This window comes from Diadema setosum, chromosome 8 (genome assembly GCF_964275005.1).
Source record: "Diadema setosum chromosome 8, eeDiaSeto1, whole genome shotgun sequence".
NCBI lineage: Eukaryota > Metazoa > Echinodermata > Echinoidea > Diadematoida > Diadematidae > Diadema > Diadema setosum.
This window is the reverse complement of record NC_092692.1, coordinates 2,838,565-2,862,287: the sequence shown is the minus strand read 5'-3', so window position 1 is coordinate 2,862,287 and position 23,723 is coordinate 2,838,565. Positions and strand designations below refer to the sequence as shown.

Sequence of the window (23,723 nt, the reverse complement as noted above, 5' to 3'; positions counted from 1 at the left end):
CTAGGCACAAATTGAAACCTTTTGTGATAACGATTTAGATAATATGGAATAAAGTGTGCAGAGATGTAGGAAGAATGAGTAACACGATGTACAACAAACCACAAAATCAAAAGAGCAAGATATTCTCCTTTTTTTACAACAGGTCAACTGTATACCTTGATCATTCAACTAGATTCTATTTCCTACGTGGTGAATTCAAGGAATATACACATTCTGTTCAACAGGTAAAAGGTATGTTTCAAAATATATTGACATAGTCAAACATCATTGATACATGTCATCCATTTAAACTATAATGATCATTATCATTTCATTTTCTTTTGCACATCAGATAAATAAAGTAATCTATGGCACCTGGCCACTTTTTTCTTTTCTATATAAATTACCAGATAACTCATTCTGTAATTTATACTATCATTCAAACACACAGACTCACAGAGACACATCAAACTGCATGCAGAAGCTAACATGGGAAGCTTTATACAGAATGCAAACATTCCTAAGAAGTCCCCACAATAAGTTAAAGTTTGCAACATATACCATAAAGCCATTCACACTAACTCAAGATATGCCATACATATCTTTATTGCTGTTTGTAAACTTCAGTATTTGTATAATTTCATATCTGCCTTACATAAGATTGTCTACATTGTACTTCAGTAAAATAGAAATGGGGAGTAACATTAGGACTGAATGTCATTAAATTTACAATCTGCATACTTGCCACTACAACTTCATCTTGTAGAAAATAAGATAATCAGAGATATTGACAGTGACAGTGAGGGGTCTTCAGTAGATCTACCAAAATAATGCATAATGACCTAAAAATGTTAATGTGTACAAGGCAAAATTTTGAAGCTCATTGATCTTCTTGATGAGTTTATTGAAGGTGACTGTGAATTCACAACATTCCTAGAAACCATTGAAGCAGAGACTTCCTAAAGGTGGTGAATACGATGAACAATATACATGTAAATCAAAAGGGAATATGTTATGGCCTTCCCTTCAATAATGTGTATTATATAAGGCATTGTATCACTTTTTACTGTAGGCCTTGTCCTGACAGAGCAAATTTCTGGTTAAAAAACTTGTGGGAGATTATAACTAGAACTAGTGAGAAACTCATTAATTCTGAATGACTAAATCGAGGAAAAATAGTGTCAGGCTCAAGTATAGGTTTTCTCTCATTTCTCAATGAATTAAACGATACGCCACATCGAGCATACAATAATGAAATTTTGCATTGGATGTATGATTCAAACAAGAGACCCTTGTCAACATCAAACTTTGACCAGTCTTGTACACATACACACCTCTTTAACTAATCAAAACGATAACTGGTTACTTTTTTTTTTATGGATTGCAAAGCAAATTTGTGCAAATTGGTTACATGTCTGCTAATCCAGACAATATTAGGAAAGTAAAATGGAAAATATATGCAACAAATCATTGGGAATATTGCTGATTTTCTTGGAAAAAAAAGAAGATGTCATACCTAAGTCTATACGTGGGCATTGAATGAGAAATATCATTGGTTTTAGAATGTCATTTCACCTGTAAATGACAACAAAGACAATACATGATTGGCACTTTGAGAATCATTGTCAGTTACATAATTGATGTACCTACATATCTTTCCTCTTCCTGATTTTACTCTTGAAAATGCTACATCGAAGCTCTCTGAAAATACATATCTCTGCATGATGATGGAAAAAATGGCCGATTCTCCTGGAAAATAGAAAGTTTGCGATTCTCTGATGTAAACTGTAGAGTGAGGCAAGGCTGCAATACTGGGCAAACCTGACATCCAGTGAGTATAGCATATAACCCTGTTTACAAAAAGAACCCCTTTTTCTTCAGCTCATCATCTTCTAGAAAGTAGAGTTTTGTGAAAAAGAGAGACACCTCATTACAGTGATTATGTACATGTCATATTTATTCTAGCCATTTCTGTACGTGAAATACGTACAGCGAGTTTTCCTTTTATACATCCTTGATTTTGTACACAACAGAAGAAATGGAGTCTTTTGCTGTTTTCATTGAAAAAGTTGTCCAATAGAAATATCTACATAGTCAAGGAATGAAGGATAATGCAAATTCTCTTTCTCTCTCTCTCTCTCTTTCTATCCTGCTGAGACACACAGACACAACTACATACAGACTCACAGAAACACACACATCAGGTGAAATATCCATGCTACTTACTCATATTTTAGAAGCACTTGACTTAGTTACCACATGATTTCAACAGAAAAGTGGAAAATACTTTGGTGAAGTTCATTGCTGAATGAATATTCTAGACTATCAACTCATGTTGCAAAAATACATACTTTCCATAACTGCTTGACTTTGCATGAATCAAAAATTGGAAAGAAAAACATACTGTAACTGTAATAAAACAACCTTTTTTTTCTGAAAAAGAACTGTGAAAACAAACAAAATAATTACAATCAGATGTAAGACAACAATTTCTTTAGTTTCTTTTGCCTTATGTTGAAATCACACACTCATAGCACATACCAGAATTAGTGAACACGATAAGTGAAAAGCACATTTTACAAATCTATAAAAAAGAAATTATGCGTGACATCTAGGTAGCCAAGAAGATACTAGAACAATGCCTGTCATACACATTGATCCTGACTGGCCTGATTGTCTGAGGATTCTACATGGACGGTGGGTGTGACAGGGCTCCCATTCTGGGCACCATTCCTCACCCCCTGGCTACCATTTGTTTGCCCATTGGGTTCCCAAAGCAAAGGATTACTATGCCCCTTGGGCAGTGTTTGTGCGGGTGCCCGGAGTCCACCCTCCTGTTTACTAGGACAAGCAGCGTTTCGCTGCAGCTGCGGACTTGGGGAACCCGAGGACGAGTTCGATGATGCTCTGTTTCTCCGGTTAGTCTTTCGTTGCCTGATCTGAGGTGAGCTTGCCAAGGAATCGTTGTCGCTGGAGCATCCTGATTCAACACTCAGGAGTGAGTCTGATTGCCTCTTGCTCTCCTCGTTACTATTTTTCAAGCCGGCGTGGTTTAATTTCTTTGGAGATGGCTGATGAGCAGGGGAGTTCCGCATCCTCTGAGCACGCTTTACAGGACTGTCTGGATGCACCTTTGATACTCCCCCATTTTTGTGCAGGTCATCTTCACTCGATGTTGATGACACCTGCACGACCGGTTGCACACGCCATTCCTGGAGCGGTACCTCTTCCCCTCCTGCGGTTACACCCGCAGACTGGCCATCATGACCAGCGGTGCCGGCATCAGCACCGCAGGTATTGGTCCTATCGGAGGGGTTCAACTGGGCAGCTGCAAACTTGCGTTGAGGATTGGGACTTCCTTCCCTTTCGCTGTCTCTGCTGGGCACCAGGAGACCAGCACCAAGGGAGGAACTGCTGAGGGCTGGACTAGAAGTGCCTCCTTTGGCTCCTGGAGATGACAGCATACTATCTGCTGAGGTGGTCTGCTGACCTGCTATGGTCTCCTCAGAGGCCTTTAGATACAGCTGTGGAACCAGTAGGCTTTGATCCCCATCCACTTGCTCCTCACTAGCCTGTGTATCTGGAACTCCTGCAGGAAATACAAGAGCAACATTAATTCTATACTTTTGAATGTCAAAATAACAGGTCCAATTTAATTTTATCCAGCACCTTTGCACTTTGATTGTTTCAAACTTACAGGGAAAGGGGTCAACAGAAGTCCAGACTGAAAGTGATTTCTTTCAAATCAAGCGACAGAAAAAAGTGTCTATCTGAGTAATTTGATTAGAGACAGGGTGTAGAGTTTAAATGGTCAGTTTCAGATGCAATGTAATCAAAAGGAACAAAAAATATGGTTCAGAATGACAAAAACAATGAGAAAAAAAGCACTTAAAGATTTGAATTATTCTCTCACCGCTGTTAGGATCTTGTGCGCCCTTGTCGGCACAAAGCTGGAAGTTGTCTGGCAGTGACTTGACCCGACTGACCGGCTGCTTGACCACAAGGAGTTGGCTGGGATTGTTAGTCTGTAGTGGAGATACAGAATAGTCGGTGACATTTTGTTTTCTCCGTTAACCTGTTTGAGGACGGATTGATTTTGCTACAACAGGCATTTCCCATAGACACCAGCCTGAGTATACTCGGGACTCGTCCTCAACGGGTTAATAGTTAGCAAATACCAGATATTTCTGTGGATGTCTCGGCACAACACATGAAATATCTCCTTCATTTGTCTGATTTGGGGTGTGGCAGGGGTTGGCTTATATGGTGCAGATTACTTGACAGCATGCCATCAGCATGATATACTGTATACACCATCTATTTATAAGTCTAATTTTTCACAAATAAGGACTTCCACAAATTTTGCGAGTGGCGGTAAGTTTGTGATCTTGGAGCGTAGTACTGAACATGAAAAAAGTACCCATGCATGTCATATTTACTTCGGGCTTAGAGCTGATATATTTTTGTATTGATATATTTGCAAATAGTATCCATCTGGCAAAATTTGCTAAAATAAAGCCGCCACAAAGTACACAGCGGATGCAGTAGTATACAAGCCCTTTAGGAATCAACATGCTTCATATCTTTTCTAATAACACACAACATCTTCAGTGGACATTCTTTTCACCATCCTTGGTCTGAGATTTAGAAGGAAATGCTTCTATTCCATGCTTGGGTTATTTGCTATTCATTAGAGAAAAAAACAAAAGTCTTTTAACCTACACAGTCTCATCTTCTTTTTCTTGCACCACAAAACAGACTATGTACTGCAAAAACAGCAGTTCCCTAGTTCCTTCAAGCAACAAGGCAAAATGTTCGATACAATGGCCACATACCCAAGGTATCCTCTAGTCACAAGACAAAATGCAGCAAACTCACAATAGATTACTGATGTATGGAAATCAGGCGACCCCATCCATAACGAAAAGCAAGATAAGAAAGAAGTTTGAGCATTTCACATATGGGCTGAATGCAAACAATACTCAAGGTTTTTTCTTTCTCTAGTATGGCTCAATAGTTTACCCACAGACAGAGACCTGTGTAATATGAGGCTTGATATCATTTTCTTAAAGGGATCGTATAGTTTTGGTTGCGACCTAATTTCAGGTTTCTAACATTCTTTGGTGAGATAATGAGAAACCTCTTATGAAATATGAAAGAGCATGTAATTCCATGAGAAATTCAATGTTTATTCGATGAAAATTGGTTTTGAAATGGCTGAGATATCCAAAACAGGGCGATTTTAATAAAGTGTGGGACCCACACTTTATTACGATTGCTTTGTTTTACTTTGTTTTTGGATGTTTCAGTCATTCCAAACCCGATTTTCATCAAATAAACTTTGAATTTCTCTTAAAATGTTATACTCTGTACTATTTCATCAGCGTTTTCTTGGTATCTTGCAAAAACTTAAAAGCCCACTTTTTATCTCCACCAATACTGTACTATCCCTTTAAATGACTACTTTTCTTGGGGGTGTCTTAAAATACTGCACTAGTTATTTCTGTCTTTGAATACAGCTTTTATCAATATTTTTACCAATCCCAATATGGCTTCATCTATAGGCATTTATCATTATTTTTCATATTTCACAACAAAATAAAGCTCAAAGCATTCAAAGTAACTGCAGAGGTAGATGCAATGCTACATGAAAGGTAAAGTGCACCAGGTTTATTTCTAAATGAATAATGGAATCAACTTAAGGCAATGTTTGTAAATACTGGTTGGTTTCTACAGTAGAGTGCACCCTAAGAATATATAAGAATTACGGTTCTTGAAACATGTGCATAATGACTGTAAAACTCAACTTTTACTCAGATTATTGGATGAAATGCTAGATTAACCTTAATTACAAGCTAGGAAACACTGACACCAGAATGAATTTAAGGTAGTGGGATCATATTACATAATCATAAATACTTTACAGCCATCATCAAATTCTATATTTTTGACCTTCATTGCAAACATGTTAATGCATACTTTTCTCACACATGCAATGCTAAGTTTTGTTTGTTAGTATTGTTTTTATACTTTTGTAGGCAATGTTTCAGATTGAAAGGGTTAATTACATCATATAGGAGGAGACTATCTTTCTCCCATATCAGATGTGTACACACCTGAAACATCTCAGTATGGAAGCTCAATATTAATCCTCATTTTCACACAAAGACATAAAATGTCACAAACTGTAAAAAAAAATTATGTCTCACCCACAAAGCAATTATTTTGCAGCCATGATTGCAAATCTTTGCTTTCTTTCATCTAGTCAAAGTTTCTTATGATGAAGAAAAAAAAATTGAATAAAATGCCAGATAGAAATGGTGTTGCACAAAGACAAAACCAACTGATGGCACATTTTACAGTTGTATTTAGATGAAATAATTTCATCTTTTCAAATTGTGACTTATATCATGCATTTCTCCAATAAGTCCACATATTGTTCAATTTAAGCATATGTTACAACTCCGGTTGGTTAGGAGATTATAAATGATCTGGTGGGTTTAATATTCAGGCTAATCATGGCATTATCAGGAGATGTTCATAAAACGCATCTTGGGGAAACACGGCTGGAGGTTGAGATGTTTTACAATGAGCAGTTTTATGAAGTTTTTCTCTCAGAAGAGAGATGGTATAACATGTGTCTAAGCAGTGTTCCTAAAGTAAAGAAAATAGCATGCAAAACTAAATGACAGTATCTTTATCTAAGGTTATCTGAATTTACTGTATTATGCTTTGATGACATGAGGCAGAGAGAAAAAAAGTTACTCTCTCCATAGATGAAGACATGCACTTTGTGGAGAAAAGAGGTGAATTTGTCCTTAATTTGAGCTTGCACGGGGGTGGGGGAGGGAGGGGGTGGTTGATTTTGCCGGTAAGAATTTGAAGGAATTTCACGGAAACTTGCCATATGGGTGGGGTGTTGGGACTTACACTTTACAGCTTCCACTCAGTTGGAGTTGTTAAGGTATATGCTACTGAAAACAGTGGACAAATATGTCACTGATGGTGGTGTATTTGTCTGCGAGGTTTATGAAGATGTGCATGGGAGCAGTTCTTGTTCTTGTTCTTGTTCTTGTTCTTGTTCTTGTTCTTGTTCATTTTCCATCTGTGAAGATGGCTGGATAGCCCATATTCAGCTACAATAAGCTGGTCTTCCATGGGGTCCAGTGGGATGTGGGGTGGGACCACTTCACCGGGTTAGACACCCTGCTCTTTGCGATGAATGAATGAAGCGGGATCTTTTACGTGCATGAGCTGTGACTCTCTCATACACGGGACCTCCATTTTATGTCCTATCCGAGGGACAGAGTGTTTTGCCTCTTGCTAGTTGCAGGTAGTCGCGTCATCAACAATTTCTACTTTATCTCAATCCTGCCTACTCCTTCCAATACTTCACAGAGTGAAATCTGACGAGTCAAAGATGAAAAAAGAATTTTGGTGACTTGAAGAAAATTGAATGTACAGTAATTGGAAATGAAGCTGTCTTTATGTCTATTCTTTAGTCATCTGGTAAATGAAAATTATACTGTAATGATGATGATATGGTCTTGTTCATCAAGAGTAGCCTCTTTATTGTTGCCACCTCTCTACCAGAGGACCCTGCCATTAATTATCATAACCCAAGAATTGCCAGGTACCCATTTATACACCTGGGTCGGACATGGTGGGCACAAAAAATCTTGCATGGGCACAAAAAATCTTGCATAAAAGGACATAGGAACTGAATGGGATTTGAACTGGGGACTTCCAATTGAAAGTCAACCACTATGCCACAGTGTGACTCCCATATATATTCTAAATTTGTTCTTTGTTTACTTCTATAAAAGGTGTTCAAAATGAACTCAATATAGTAACATACGTCACACAGCCTGTATAGTGGGACTGAAGTCATACATGGGCGATGCAGTGCAGGCACTTAATGTGCATCATGGTTTCAGAAAAAAAAACAACAACAACAAAATAAAACCCCCCAAATACACAAAGACCTTTTAGTTTGGTACTTCCCATTCCCTCATATTTTGGGATGTTCTATAGAGCAATGGTTCTACAGAACTGTTTTCAGTTTATCACAGGATCAACAATGGTGGTCAAATATGTCAATTCTATTCTATTTTTCTTTTAAATGTAAACAAAAAAGGAGGAAGTGAGGCCTAATATGCCCAGCGAATATTGGTCAACGTGGCACTTTATGTGTTAATCGTCTCATTGCTATAGGCATTCAGGCGGTATATAATTGATTTGGCATTTTTTAGGTGGAGGTTCTGATAGGCTTAATGTATATCAGCACAAAAAAGAAAGAAAGATATGCTTGGAATAGCAATGACAAAAATAGTATGCCGTGGTGGGTGCAGTCATGCATTTGAAATAAGTGATAGAAATCGGAGCCGAGTAAATGAAACATTTGAGAAAGGGCTTTCAAGCGATGCAGTCTGCAGCCCTGACTCAATCCTTATTGTGTGCATACAACAAGGGGATTTAAATCTCCATAGCAACTGGTTTTGAAGAGATTATCAAATAATTCTAAAACTTGGCACAGTCATAAAGTACATTTCATCTAGGATCTCGGATTATTTCCAAATGCTCTCATTTGCTGAAAGGAATAGTTCTGAAAAGGCTGTTTGATATATACAACCATTGTAATTCTTGAGTAGGAGATAGAGCAAATTAGTGTCACATGGAAGAAGCACTGCTTTTCAAAACAGTCTTGGGTATTAGCACTTCATTGTTTCTTGACTTCAGATGTAGTAGGTGGCCACCCTTACATAAAATGGAAATCTTTGACCCGAAACATGTATCTTTAGGCCTACTGTGAAATGGGCCAGTAAGATTGTGTGTGAGTTTTGCATTGAGCATCGTCACATCATCTCTATACCAACATAATTTACTGAAGCTGTACCAGCCTCCCCCTTCAAAGATATTTAATGTTTTTGATGTTTTGCAACCCATTAATATTCACCTCTGGATTGTCATCTGTATAACTATATCTTATGCTCATGCAATACTCAAGAAAGACCTGTTTGATAGCACATTGTACAAACTGAGACAAAAAAAGATAAGAAAATGATAATCTCTTTGTGAGTGAATATGATAGCAGGCAAAAAATTTCATGCACAGAAGCCATTTGTTCAATCAAAATCTGTGATAGTGAAGATTTACAAGAAAGCAATGAATATGATATACAGCACTGAAAATAAAAAGTTGAATTAGATGATCTTTTCATCAACAGTATGCTATCAGGCGCTGTCGTGATCTCTATTATCATTTTCGTCATCACCCTTGCTTTCATTACATTTGTCGACTTCTTTATTAGTAACATCAACAGTAATGATGACACATGATCACATTTGTCATAGTAAGAGGGTGACAAAATACAACTCGATCGGGCACGGTGCTGGAAGGTACAGTAACTGTATGCGATCTAACGTTCAGGATTATATCTGGCAATATTCGGCATGCATGTCTGATATGGTTAATAGCGACAAGCATGCACAGACATCATCATCAACATCTTATGCAAACACACATGCAAGCACACACACACACACAAACACACACATGCACGCACACAGAAAACGAACTTTAATAAACAAATGAAAATTATACGTGCTCGTCTGGACTGAATAGGAATGCATGCATGTCCAGGCAACGTGATTATAAGCAAACACAATAACTCTGGTACGGTCTGCAGACATGGCATCTGGTATTTTTGTCTGTTTTTGATAATAGCAGCATTCACACATGGTTGCTTCCTATGGTGTAATGCAAAGATGCACAGAATGCTCCACTAACCAGGGGTCATGGTTAAGTCAATTCATTCCCTGATGCTACTGTACTATCATCAATGATAACAGACTTTAAATTGAGGGGGAGGAGGCTGGTGGATTGGTTTAAGCTATGGGGGAAATTTTAGTACACTGCAGGAGAGATAATTTTTAATTTGATAAATCCAACCAGTGAAACACAGCCATATAAGCAGCAATTGTTTCATAAGGCCTTTTGCTTTAAGCCACTTTGATGAACTATGCTTCAGAGTCATTGTCATGTTTCACTTGATAAAGTTCAAGGAAACTTTTGAAGAGTTGAGAACATACTGTTTATGACATCAGTACTTATTGAAAAGAAACCTGTCAATTACACATACAACATATAGAATTTATTCAGTTATTTTGTTTCAAATTCAATGTAAAAAGACAAATAAAAAGTTTAACAGAGCAACATGCATATACAACAGGCAGAACACAAATACCATATGCACTAATAAAATACCTTGAACTCTGGCAACATGGTAACCTGCATTGTAATCTGCCACTGAATATGAAAGTGAATAATTTGCCAGTACTTATATTCTTACAGTACACATCTCTTGAATTCTATTTCTCACAGACCATTATATAATGGGGAACACATTCCAAGGTCAAATCAACAAATCTGTGCTTGAGGGGAGTTATTGTGTTTGCATGGTGCATGTGATATATGAGTATCATGCGCAACAACTCTATGTAATATGCAAGCGTTGATTAAAGATGACCTGTACCGGTTGCTTTTGGCGGTGTGGGCTCAATGTCAGAATGACATCAGCCGGTGAAAGTTCCTATCATCAGAATTCAAATGAAAGAGAATAAAAAAAAAAGGGGAGAAAAAGAGGAGATGGACAGAAAGATAAGGTAAAAAAAATGTATTAGAGTTTGTTGGATAAATCTGAAGGTACATTGTACATGCATGCCTAGAGATATCTATTGCTAGACAACAGTTGGGAATATCTTCTTGGAATCCTTTTTGACTTGAAGAAGCACATTCGAAGCATTGATATCTGTATAATAAACCATGTACCAAGAAAATTGATCCCAGCAATGATATAAAGTGAGCTGTACACTTAGAGACAGCTAGAGCACTGTGTACTGTACAAGCTGAAATTTTCGCGTACAGATATTTTCGCGAATTACTACTAGGAGAACATTTTCACGTGTTGTTAATTTCGCGGTTGCGAGGTCTAACTGTGCTTATCTGTTCGATTCGCGATTTGCGAAATTCGAGAAAATAAAACCACTGCGAAAATTTCAGCTCGTTCAGTATGTGTGTGTGGGGAAGTATGTGTGTGTGTGTGTGTGTGTGTGCATGTGTTCTCGTAAACAGCTTCAATTGCACATATTGTATTTCATTCGACAGGCAACTGGGGATACATTTCACTGGTCCGTTTGTGCAGAGTATGTTAAAGAAACGGAAAAAGTGCCCTCTTCAGGCCCTAGGGGTACCTTTGGGGTATATAATGCACAAAAGGCGCTTAACTGAAAAGATACGAAAGTGTGCGCTAATCCTGTACAAAAAAAAAAAATGAACAGCGCGCGGTCCTCAAGTTTATTACACACATCACCTGAGACCACTCAAAGACGCTTGATAAATAACAACAACTTCAAAGACAGCGCATCTCAGGTGATATGCGTCTTTGCCTGAGATACGTTGTCTTTGAAGTTGTTGTTTTTATTATCAAGTGTCTTTGATCATGTTGTTGCCAAATTTTTACCTCCACGAAATAATCCTTATTACTTTAAAATCTCGTTCCTCAAAATAATCCCCTTAATAAAAAAAAGCTACGACTATAATTTCATCTTTTTGGGATAATAAAAATACCACTTCCTTTGGAAATGAATGATGTTTCTAGGTGTACTGAGTTTGTACTTACTAGCTCTCTTTTGTATTGTCATGTAGGGTAGCCATTTTGTTTCCATTATTATCACGCTCCTTCCCATCTTCCTCTACTCTCTACTATCTTTGATAATTAATGCACACGCCCATTTTGCATACTAGGACCTTTATGCCGGCGTATAGTTTTCAAACTATTCACGTTTACACATATCCTTGGTTGTTGTGCATGCACCTATACACTACATGAAGTCTGATCTTTTACTTACTAAATTTAATCTATTTGTGGAAAATCGGGATTTGAACCGGAGACCTCTGGAGCTAGCCTGGTGCTCTACCTACTGAGCTATAAAAAGCCCTAGTTCAGTGTTCATTCCAGAAACCCTAGATTCTCAATGCTCGAATGGTCAGAAGCTATAGCAGCGTGTTTGTGTGTGACACACCTGCACACACTTAAACTTAGATTTAATTTAACCCCTTGAGGGCGAGTCGCGAGTATACTCCGGCAGGGATTTATGGGAAATGCGTGTTGTGTGTAGCAAAATCAGCCCATCCTCAATGGGTTAAGTATCAATTTTTATGGTTTATAACCACAATTTATTAATTCATTGGAAAAAAAGGGGAAAAAGGATTTTCGTTCAGAAAGAAATTATGGAATATGCCCAGTTATCTTGAGCAAACTATCATATTCCTGGTGGAAACATCTTCTGAAAAAATGTGTGCGTGTGTGTGTGTGTGCGAGTAGACGCAGCAGACTAGCATGCCTTTACATTCCTTACACATGCACATTATCAAGATTTGAGCCAGTTTGGAGTTGAAATGAGTGAGGAGGAGGCGGCAAAGAGAGGTCACTGTACTTTGATGGGCATGTCATAACTTCATATCTAGGCACAGTATCTGTGCAAATATTTTTGAATAGGGACACTACAATGACTAATGTTGCACACATCAGTAGTCTATAATGTAAAATACAGAATATGTCTCTCAAAAGTAAATGCTAGAAATTTCCTTAAAGGGGAAAATCCAGTCAAAATATAAGTTAGTCTGATAAGAAAGAGTAAATCATTACGAGTTCAACAGTGAAATTTTGATCAAAATCGAAAGTTATGACATTTTGAAGTTTTGCTAAGTTTTCAGGAAATGGTTCTTGAACAGTCAATATGAATATGCAAATGGCAAAGTGAGCATGTCATCCCCTTATAACTTGCCATATAGTTTGTACATAAAATTTTGAAATTTCCAGTTTTTCACTAAAATGCAATTATGCCTGAGGCATAAATCCTGGTACATCAAAGTGATCACTATTCTGAAGTCATTCAACCAGGAATAACATCATGTTTTTTACACTTCAACGACAGAAACATTGAATTTTCATCATTTTTTTTTTACACGATCAACAGAAAATTGTGAGGGTATGACATGGTTAGCTCACCATTTGCATATTCATATCCACTGTACAAGAACTATTTTGCAGAAATTAGCAAAACTTCAAAATGTCATAACTTCCTTATTCTTCCTCTGATTTCAGTCAAATTTTTACAGTTGAACTCATAAGATTTTTTTTTTTTTTTTTTTTTTTTTTTTTTTTTTTTTTTTTAATCAGACTAACTTATTTTTGGACTGGATTTTCCCCTTTAATGAATTTGCATGGCTCTAATTGTAGTAACAAACAGACTTTACATTATGGACCATTCAAAGCAATGCACAAATTGTTATCTGTATCATGGATAGAAATTGACACACATTTGTCTTGTGTGCCAGCACTGTTTCCCTTAATATGAAACACTGGACAAAATTAAACTTGACTACAAGTACATGAACATGACAGCCCCCTCTCTCAGGTATTATCATTTCACACAGAACCAAAACCACAAACACAAAACTTCACCCTGCCTTGAAAGTAGACAAAGATAGGATGCATTTAAAGGCATAATTTACCATTTGCAGATGACACAAAAACCCAGCATTAGTGCTTTAAAATAGTTCTTAAATGTGAGTTAGGGATAGAAACAACCGCTGTAAAAATTTGAATCCATATAGTTGATGTTAAGTAATGTTAAATACACAAAATGTGAACAATAGTTGTAATAACAATGTTTCCAGGCAATAAACCATCTACAGTTATGGTTTATTGAGAAAAACACTGATATCTCCTTGTATTTTAGGCTTTATTGTATATGGTAGGATGTTTTGTTATACAACAGACCTAAACATATGCATCAAATGTGATATCTTGAACATTTTTTAAATCACTGCTCCCAAAGGTAAATAGGACTTTTATTTTAAAACTTCCTTTACTTAAAAAAAGAAAACAATTAAACCTTACCACAACTATAAAGGCTAAAATGTTATATTCTAATAATAATAATGATAGTCAGTTCTTAGAACGCATAATACCATAAGATTTTTAATTAATTCATTAATCAATGAAAACAATATCTATCACATATTTCTCTATTCAAACATATAACATACATACAAACCTACATACAAACCAACAATTATAAAAAAGGTGAGTTTTTAACACAGATTTGAATTTATCAAAATCTGTGATGCATCTAACACTGAGAGGAAGATTATTCCATAATGATGGTGCCATTTTTCCAAGAGCACTATCACCAAATGTCTTAGATTTGACACTTATTTCAGAGAGGAGATTTTTTGATTTTGAGCGCAGATTACGACCAGGATGATATGGCTTGATGAGTTCACTGAGATATACAGGGGCATTTCCATGAAAACATTTGAAAACAAGGGTCAAAACCTTAAACCTGATACGAGCTCTTATGGGCAACCAATGAAGACTACGAAGAATGGGAGTTATATGATCAAATTTCCTTTTGCGGGTTACAAGCCTTGCGGCTGAATTTTGTATCCGTTGGAGTCCTTTCAGGTGAGAGTCTGGAACTCCAATGAGCAAACCATTATTGTTATCCAAATGACTAAAAATAAATGCATGAACCAGTTTTTCTGTAGTTGCTTTATCGAGAAATCCTCATATTCTGTTCCTCTTCTTTTTTTTTTTTTTTTTTTTTTTTTTTTTTTAGGATAGCATGACAAAAATCAACTCAAACTTGACCAAAGCAGTGTGTCCATGTTATATAAAAGAAATGTTTCTTGACTTTGATCTGTGATGTGTTTTAATTTAGTCAAGCCCAAACTCTAATTTGAACATGTGGAGATAGAAAGAAGACATCTCTGATTTAAAACTCCAAAAAGCTCAATATGACATGCTCAGACACAACTTGTTTATGTCAAAACTCAACCAAGAAATACTGTATAAAATTTTCATCATATAGTCTATAGAGACTGTTCAGACACATTTATTGACCAGTTAGAAAGAAATCCTTTATAGATGTGCAGTTTTCCACTGTGAATGTTGTTATGGTTATCGCTAGCTCCTGCAAGGCACTCAGCAATGGAATGCACACAACATGCTTTCCAATGAGCCTGTCACATCAGAGTTAAAGGATGATACAGTGTTGGTGGAGATGAGATTTGGGCTTTTAACTTTTTGCGAGATACCAAGAAAACACCTATGATATAGTACAGAACATACCATTTTAAGAGGAATTCAAAGTTAATTTCATGAGAATCGGGTTTAAAATGACAGAGACATCCAAAAACAAAGTAAAACAAAGTGATCGTAATAAAGTGTGGGTCCCACACTTTATTAGAATCGCCCTTTTTTGGCTATCTCAGCCATTTCAAAACCAATTTTCATCAAGTAAACGTTGAATTCCTCATAGAATTACATGTTCTTTCATATTTCATAAGAGGTTTCTCATTATCTCACCAAAAAACGTTAGAAACCTGAAATTAGGTCTCAACCAAAACTATACGATCCCTTTAAGTTCACCTTTCATGTGCTCATGTCAAGTCTTGCCCAGTTACATCATTCTATGGTCACTATATGTTCAGACACAAACAAAAAGGTGATTCGTTGTCGACTTCTATTTTGAAATGATGATCTGATCCTCCATTTGTTACACGATCAACATTTCGTTAATCAGTGTTCAAACACATAAAATCCATTCTATAGCTTTACCATTTCGCTGTGAATTTTTGCTGGCTGAACACCCTGAATGTTCCATATTTACCAAAGCACCGCACCCCCTTGCCTCGCTTGTGTAGTGTGGGTAAATCAGCAGGTGTGAGCACAAGACATTCTTTTAATACATTCAGCTTTTTATCTTGAGGTCAAAAGAGCAAATATCAGACATGTATTCCTCCCACTGGTTGCTTTGATACATGTTTATTCCACATCACAGAAACCCATGAGGCTTAGTTCATTTCAGTGTTTGTCTCCATTGGACCTTGCTTTGATTGATTTGTTTTAATGGTGGGTGGCTCGAATCTTCTTTCAACATTAAATGCTAGCAAACAGCTTGACTATAATCATCCACTCAAGTGTTCTATAACAACAAATTCAGGCTGCTGTGTACCTACAATGCAATTACAGCTGTACCTGCTCATTCCAGATCATATCAATAGCTGATACTCCTCACGCATTAATTACCAGTTGCATTGCTGGGCAAACCAGCAGCTTGTCCAAGATTATCTGCATGTGTGTATGTGTGTATGTGTGTGTTTGTATGATTCTGAATTCAATTGTTACCTAGTCTGTTATACTGTCACAGAATACAGCGCCCCCTGCAATCGTGCAAAGTTTTGTCTTGTCCACTTAATGAGGTACAAAAATGTAGGTTTGAGAGTCCTTGCGATCTGGTCCTGACAACCATTTTCTGTCAACATGACAGAAATGGGAATGCCCCTCCACAGTGATGCCAAGTCCATTTCTAGTGCTGACCTCTTTGAGACAGTGAGACTGTCCATGGACACATGAGAGGTGAAATCACATCAAACCCAAATATGCATTTAAAATAAATGGTTATATTGGGTTTCCCAGCAACCTGAGAAACAAAAGAATATAGCCAAACTATTCCAGTCATCACATCCTTTTTTGGCAGAGGGAATAGTACTGTTGTGATGGTTACATCTTTAATTCGCTGAAATCTAACTAGAGAGGAGTAATTCTTGTTCAATTGGGTTCAAATATAAGACTTGAATAAAAAGTATATGTACAAGTTTCATATTGGTCCATCTTAGTGAGTTATCCAAGAGACATCAGTGAAGTGCTTTCTGGGCGTGGCGGCTCCATCTCCCAAACCTCCATGGACAGTCTTAATGTGATCAACATTCATCAAGACAGCAGATAAAACTAGCACTCATCCTATCACTATAAGGATTATTGTGACCATGTTGAAACATTGAACATGGTGCAATTCATGCATTTCATTGGCTTAAAAAAAACCCCAACAATTCACACACATCCTATATCATTTTGCTTGTAATTCTGTCATAAAATCTACTACCCAGTCACATTCATTTCAACCCACTCCAGATAACACCTTGAAGTTTGCTTAAATTGGTTGTATTTGAAGTGTGGCAAACATGAAGCTGCTGAATTCACTTTAGCTTTGTGCACTATCTAAAGCAACTGAAGCTACTGCAGCTGCTTCAATGTTTTCCATGTTTTCAATGAGTTTGAAATTTCTGCCTGCATATAGGAGCAAAGATGTCTGCCAGGTACATCAAGATATGATGTAAGGGGAATATATAGAGTCAACTTTATGCAAGTTAATCCTGACGGGACTGAAGTAAACGGATCAACTTCAGCAATATTTGACTTCTGCATGTACAGAGGAATAAATACACCCAAGGCTTTGAATGTAAATTGGAGCTTTTGTTTTGAACAATTTTGGCAATTATTCAACATATGCTTGTCCACTCATGCATAGTTGACTGTATAAGAATTAAAGCCTGATTCATTCCTCATTTTCAATATGTATGAACATTTTGTGTGGCAGTAGGGTTGTGTTCAATACTAAAAACTTCTCAGTGGGGTGTGTGTCAAAATTTAAGGTACCTGAACGCATGTGAAATTCACTCCTGTAATACAGACGTTCAAAAGTGCATTGCCTATCAGTTAGAGTCAGTTGGCAACACCATTACATTCAAACAAATTATATGGACCCATAAAAAAAAAAAAAACCCACACAAAATTAGTCTGTGAAGTATGCATTAGTGGTAAGACTAGGAACTGAGTATTAAGAAATAGGAGCTGACATTAACCTTATTGAGACAAACAATGAAAGGCAAACATACATTCACATTCTTGGATATATGCTCATACATCTGCACTTACACAGCATCTTTTGTTAATATAGATATAAGGTATTATATGAAATTATATATATGTTTGTATATAGATATATTCACAAAATATGTATACATGATGTATAACATGTATACATGAATCAAATCTATGTGTATGTACATCTATATTGATCCCAACTGAACATATATGTTGTATAAAATTTGCATATACAATTGGAATACAAACATTTAACAAAAGACACAAATAACTACATTCATAAACATGTCACTGCACTTCAAGTATGGGAATATAGATTAAAAGAAGATTCATTGTTTGATATAACACAATGAATTAAAAAAAAAAAAGTTTGCCTGTACCATAGTTCTGCAAGTAAAATGAATGGCAAATAAAATATTGTGAATAAAATCATAGAGGGATACCTTGGCTGATTTTTTGTCTCCTTTAGGTAAAGACATTTCAGGATTGGAGGAAGCCACCTGTCACACACAAAATAGAAATGGGGGAATGTAAAAAATAAATAAAGAAATAAAAGCAATACGAGCAAGCAAAGGGTATCAAACACGAACAGAAACCACATGGAAATTATATCAAATAAAATTACATGTATGATCTGTTTTCCACAAGAACAAGAATGATGCAAATATGATTTCAAAACATAAAAAGAAATATAAAAATGTGAGCTAATTTTGCAGGTGGCTGCATCAGAATATATACTGGTATGTGGAATCAAGTTGCATGAAAGCTTGGTGAGAATTACAAGATCCTAGCAGTACAGGTTGGAGCAACCAGTCTGATATGAATACATATTTTCTTTCCCCTTTCCTTCTTTGGTGGTTACTGCAAACCAGGCATTTAAATTACATATTAAATTGAATCATATAAACAGATTGAAGGAGAAATATGCTTTTAAAAACAAAATTATGGCAAATCAGATGATTTTGTGTTGATTATAGCATTAAAATGAATAAATTCATGATCATAGTAAATAGACAAGTATGATGGAAAAACCAATCACACACATCATGCACTGTAAATAAATGCACAAATATAAATACATATTTTAAAATGAGACATAGAAACAATGAAATCATTAAATGAAATAACATCTGAGATTTGCAATCTGGTTCACATTTGTGGCTAAAGGTTGAACATCATAATATGTACTAAAATGAATGACTGAATGAATGAATGAATAAAAGTTGTGTTTGTGAATAAGATACAATGGGGATAAGAGATCAATTTGAAACTATAGGAAATCACTTGGAGGAGGACCGTTACTACGTGCTACATTTAATCCTTTGTCTCGACTGGCTACAGACCAAAACAAAGTTTCATGACAATCTACAAAGCTTTGTAGATTGTTGCACTTGCCTGCGGCACATGTGTGGACAGCATGATTTATGTGTTTTTTTTAAAAACATACATATGAAGAGTTTGTTTGCAAAAACCGATAAGTCCATATTTGTCAAATGGAGATATCTGCGATTAAAGGTCAAGAAAAATAAAGAGAATAATAAGACAATTTTTGCTTCTTTTGACCATAACTTCAAAAATGTACCTTTATGTGTAGTGACCAATATATCATTTAAAAGGTATTATTTTGTACTTTATGACAGAGACCGTACTTCAAAATCTTTAAAAATGGACTTATCGGTTTTTGCAAACAAACTCTTCATATGTACAAATTATTGCAAATGATCAAAATGTAACATTTAGAAATGGTGAGAAAAAAAATGAATCAATTTCAGTGCACTCCTGTTATAACGATCATGGTTACAATGAAATTTCAGTTACAGCGAAGTAGAAATTAATGCCGCAACATTATCTGCTCTATGTATTTTTATTGTTTATTTGTTTGCTTATATTTTTGATTATAAATTTCGAATATAACGAAAGAAAACTGCCGGTCCTTAGGAGTTCATTATAACAGGAGTCCACTGTACAAAACTAATAAAAAGACCCAACACAACAATGCCATCAAGTTTTCGAAGTCAATTATGTTTCTGTTTAACTAAAATTAGCAAAATGATCATCACATCTTGCTTTACTTTATGGAACTTCTGTGGGTATGTTGCTATCTACAAAGTAGATACTGATTTGCAATCATAAAGCTAATCACATGTTTTTACCTCATTGTCTTGATTCTCATACCACATGCTTGACTGCAACTTTCATTGTAAAAAAACTTACATGTCTTTTCCACAAAAGTCACAGTTTTTGACATCCACACTAATGACAATGTATTTATAAATAGTGTCAATGGCATTCCAGGCTGGTAGTCCTAAGGGCGCTAAACACACGGTCACCACCAGAGGGCAGTAATCATATCCTTGACAGGGTGAGGATATCTCTCTATAAGATTTTTATTTCACAATTCTTGTCTTTGGACCTTTTTTTTTTTTTTTTTTTTTTTCACGTGACCGGGATAATCTTCTTCCCCTTACCTTGGCTTTCCTCGAAAGTTAGCATTTTCGGCAGTTCTGTTGACAGATATGTTTTTTTCAATAAGATGTCCTAAGAGCCCCCAAAGTATGCATCATTTATCTTTTTTATTAATATAAATCCTCCTTTCAATAAGCTTTTATCCGGCCTAACTTCTATTTTCTTTCTGTACAAAAAGAAAAAAAGAAAAAATCAGTTGATTTGCTCCTCTCCTAGTTAGGTTCTTAACTTTTTCCAACAACAGTAACAACATTAACATTAACATTAACAACAACAACAACAACAAAAACAAAAACAACAACAACAACAGCTTTAACTTAGTTTTCCGCCAAGTAATCAAAATATAGTGACCTTTAGCGGGGACAACTTTTGCATTAATGTGAATCCGGATCATATTTCTTTGAAATAAAAAGGACTTGTGGACAGAATGTGGCTTTAGATGTTTTAGATGGCTTTAGATGGCTTTAGTCTACAGGAATCACAGATTACCTTTCATTTGACATGAAATGTTACTCACCACAATACACATACACACATCCATTCATAAATGTTATTTGATTCCTTCATCAATCAAGATACAATGTAGCTCACACATATCAAACAAGTCACTACCAACTTGGAAATGGAATCTAACACAACCTTGCTAAAAATGGATGATGAAAGTGAGAAAAATGCAGGATGATAACTCATGAATTTGATGACATCAGACCACACACTGAATAAGTCTTTTCACAGGGGATATGCAAAGTGTAGAAAGTGTATTTAATGCCTGAAATAATTGACACAAGCTTTCACAGTAAGTGATTTTTGAATCAGGTATCATCTACTTATACAGGAATGAATCGTAGTATATCTTATTTTCATGCTTTTTGGTGGCATTCTAACTGGGCATGTCACATTGAGAAGTCAGTCAATGCAGAGAGAAGTTAGCTTCATAGAATTAAGGTAGATTTAAATGCAAGCAGTGACTTAAATAAGAAAAAAACACTGACAGAATTCTTAGATATGTATTCACAAACACAACAGTTTTGATGAAGATGAGGGTAGTTCTTCAGAACTGATTATAGTCTTTACTATTACCCGTTTGACAGTTTAAACACACGGCATTCTAGCGGTGGTAGAGAATAAAATAACATCATAGACAGATTGTTCACAAAGTATTTTGAGAACCCCATTAGCTACCACCACTGGTTGATTTGCTGAAATTCTATCTAAATTTATCTGTCTCTGATTCACTGCTTTCATTCACATGCTTTCAGGCTAAATGACTTACTTACGCACAAAGGATGAAGTTAACATTTTTTTTTTGTTTTCTCATCTAAGTCACAACTTGCATAATGATAAAAGTAAAATGGGTTTCTTGTTGTGGGGGGGGGGGGGAGGTCTTTCATCATACAAGTGAAATATCATGATACATTGACAAATACTGTTCAATATATCAAATGAAAAAGAGATAATGCTTTCTCAGACGTGCGGTAACATAACATTGATTTGGTCTTGTCTATCTGCATTGTAGTGGCTTATGATAGTTCAAATGGAGAACAATATAAATGAAAAAACACAATATAAGCCTTATTAGCTTAATTTCATGCACTGTGGAAGTAATGGAAGAAGTCACTTAAATGTCGGTAGCACGGCACTCTCAAACAATTTCATAACTTTGCCACTAACTAAAAGAGAAAAGGAGATAGGGCTGCAACTGATGAATGTATTTGCATATTAAGTTGCACACTCTACAAAAAAAAAAAATGAGAATGGATAAAGTCAGATGTATATGCAAATGTGGGAGATGGGTTGTCTCTAAACTAGATGATATAATGTCAGCATGATTTCTTGTTTTGAATTTCTGAGAAAATTTGGTGAATAACATGTGAAAAGAGAAGAAAACATGCATGGTGTATACCTTTAAAAGAGGAGTAAGAGCATTTTCCTGATCCTAGACGAAGAGAGAGAGAGAGAGAGAGATGGCAGAGAAAAAGAACAGAATATCTTAGCGTTAATCAGAAGTCTCTGGCTGCGCTTGCTACAGGAAGCAAGGGGCAATGCCGACACAACCTGGAATTAGTATTCACACAACAAACAAAAAAAATCAACAACCACTTGTACGCAACGAATGCTGCCGTTATACAAAGCCAGAGAGCTCAACAGTGCAAACATTTAAAATAGTCTCTCATATACCACACACACGTGTACCGTGCTAACAGAGATAGGGGGTTTCTCTTGTTAGAAATTAATCGAATGTGATAAATATAAGATTTTGGAACAAATGGTAGATATAAAAGATGCAAGATGCTGAGATGAATGTAATGGATACTAATTGGTCATAAATATGAAAGAACGGTTTATGATAAAATCATACTCAAAAATTATATCATGTTACTTGTGATTATATGCTGAAGGTATAAGAAAGTACAGATTTCATGTGTCAAAATCCTGCTATGAAGTTAAGGTGCACATTGCAATATTTGGAAATGCTAGTCAAAAATTGGCCAACATATCTATTCCCATTCTGACGTGTTCGTAGATGTGTAAGCTAATGGCAAATGAAAAAGAAAGATTTCACAGGATGTAAAATTATGCTTCTCACTGTAAGCATGCATATCAACATCAAAAAACTTGATGAACTCCACAAGATGAAAATTAGTAAAAACTGTTATTTTCTCACATAATTTCAAGTAGGAATATGCACTGTTATCATGGAAATTCACACATACACTCTTCAATGATAAATACCTAGGAGCTAAGGGAGTTATATGGTGTCATGATGTGACTAACAAAGATTAATACGAACTCCGACAAAATATGAACTCTGACAAAATACAGATTACAAAATGGACAGCTACAGCTATACATTCTAGAGGAGTATGTTAGGAAGGGAGGGATGGAATATTAAAGTATGCATGAATGAGGTTTGTCTATTCACACAGATTCTCTGGGGAGTTATAATGATATCTAAATGAGTGCACTTGGAATGCAAAAGAAAATTTTCTTGAATTTTTAGGGTTTGGAACGGAAAATAATACCATTACCAGATGACTACAGGATCAGATTCTGTGTCTCAATACCACAGATCGTATTGAGCTACAGGATCAGATTCTGTGTCTCAATACCACAGATCGTATTGAGTGGATTGAGCTTCTAATCTTGCTATTTCTAGATTTTTTTTGGTCTAATAACTTTGGAATGATTTTCTATACTTTTTTTTTTTGTATACACTGTGCAAAAGCAAACAATAGGTAATTCAGATGCCCCTGCCTGGGAGAGTTCCAAATTAGACTAATCAAATGGTTTGCTGCTGCTCAGAAAAAAAAAAGCATCTTGACTTAAACATTCTGATAATGAAAACTTTGAATTGATATAGTGGATTATTATAACATGTCTTACTCAGAACTCATTGGTAGATAAAATCAGAACAACCAGCTATCACTGGAACCAGGGTGATACATGGAACTGATAACTTTTGTTTGCATGTGTAATATTG

The 23,723-nt window shown here is 36.0% G+C and overlaps 1 protein-coding gene across 1 annotated transcript in view; it reads right to left on the bottom strand.

The window, feature by feature from the left end:
* Positions 1–2,227: 2,227 nt before the first annotated feature.
* The window catches only part of LOC140231521 (voltage-dependent T-type calcium channel subunit alpha-1H-like), a 173,849-nt gene continuing 152,353 nt past the window's right edge, over positions 2,228–23,723 (bottom strand). Inside the window, exons 31-35 of the mRNA XM_072311655.1 lie at positions 22,146–22,178; positions 18,220–18,276; positions 10,514–10,570; positions 3,893–4,004; positions 2,228–3,568 (exon numbers count right to left, since the gene is read on the bottom strand). Coding sequence (XP_072167756.1) covers positions 2,625–3,568; positions 3,893–4,004; positions 10,514–10,570; positions 18,220–18,276; positions 22,146–22,178 — 1,203 coding nt within the window. The 3' untranslated portion in view covers positions 2,228–2,624. The remainder of the gene's footprint in view (positions 3,569–3,892; positions 4,005–10,513; positions 10,571–18,219; positions 18,277–22,145; positions 22,179–23,723) is intronic.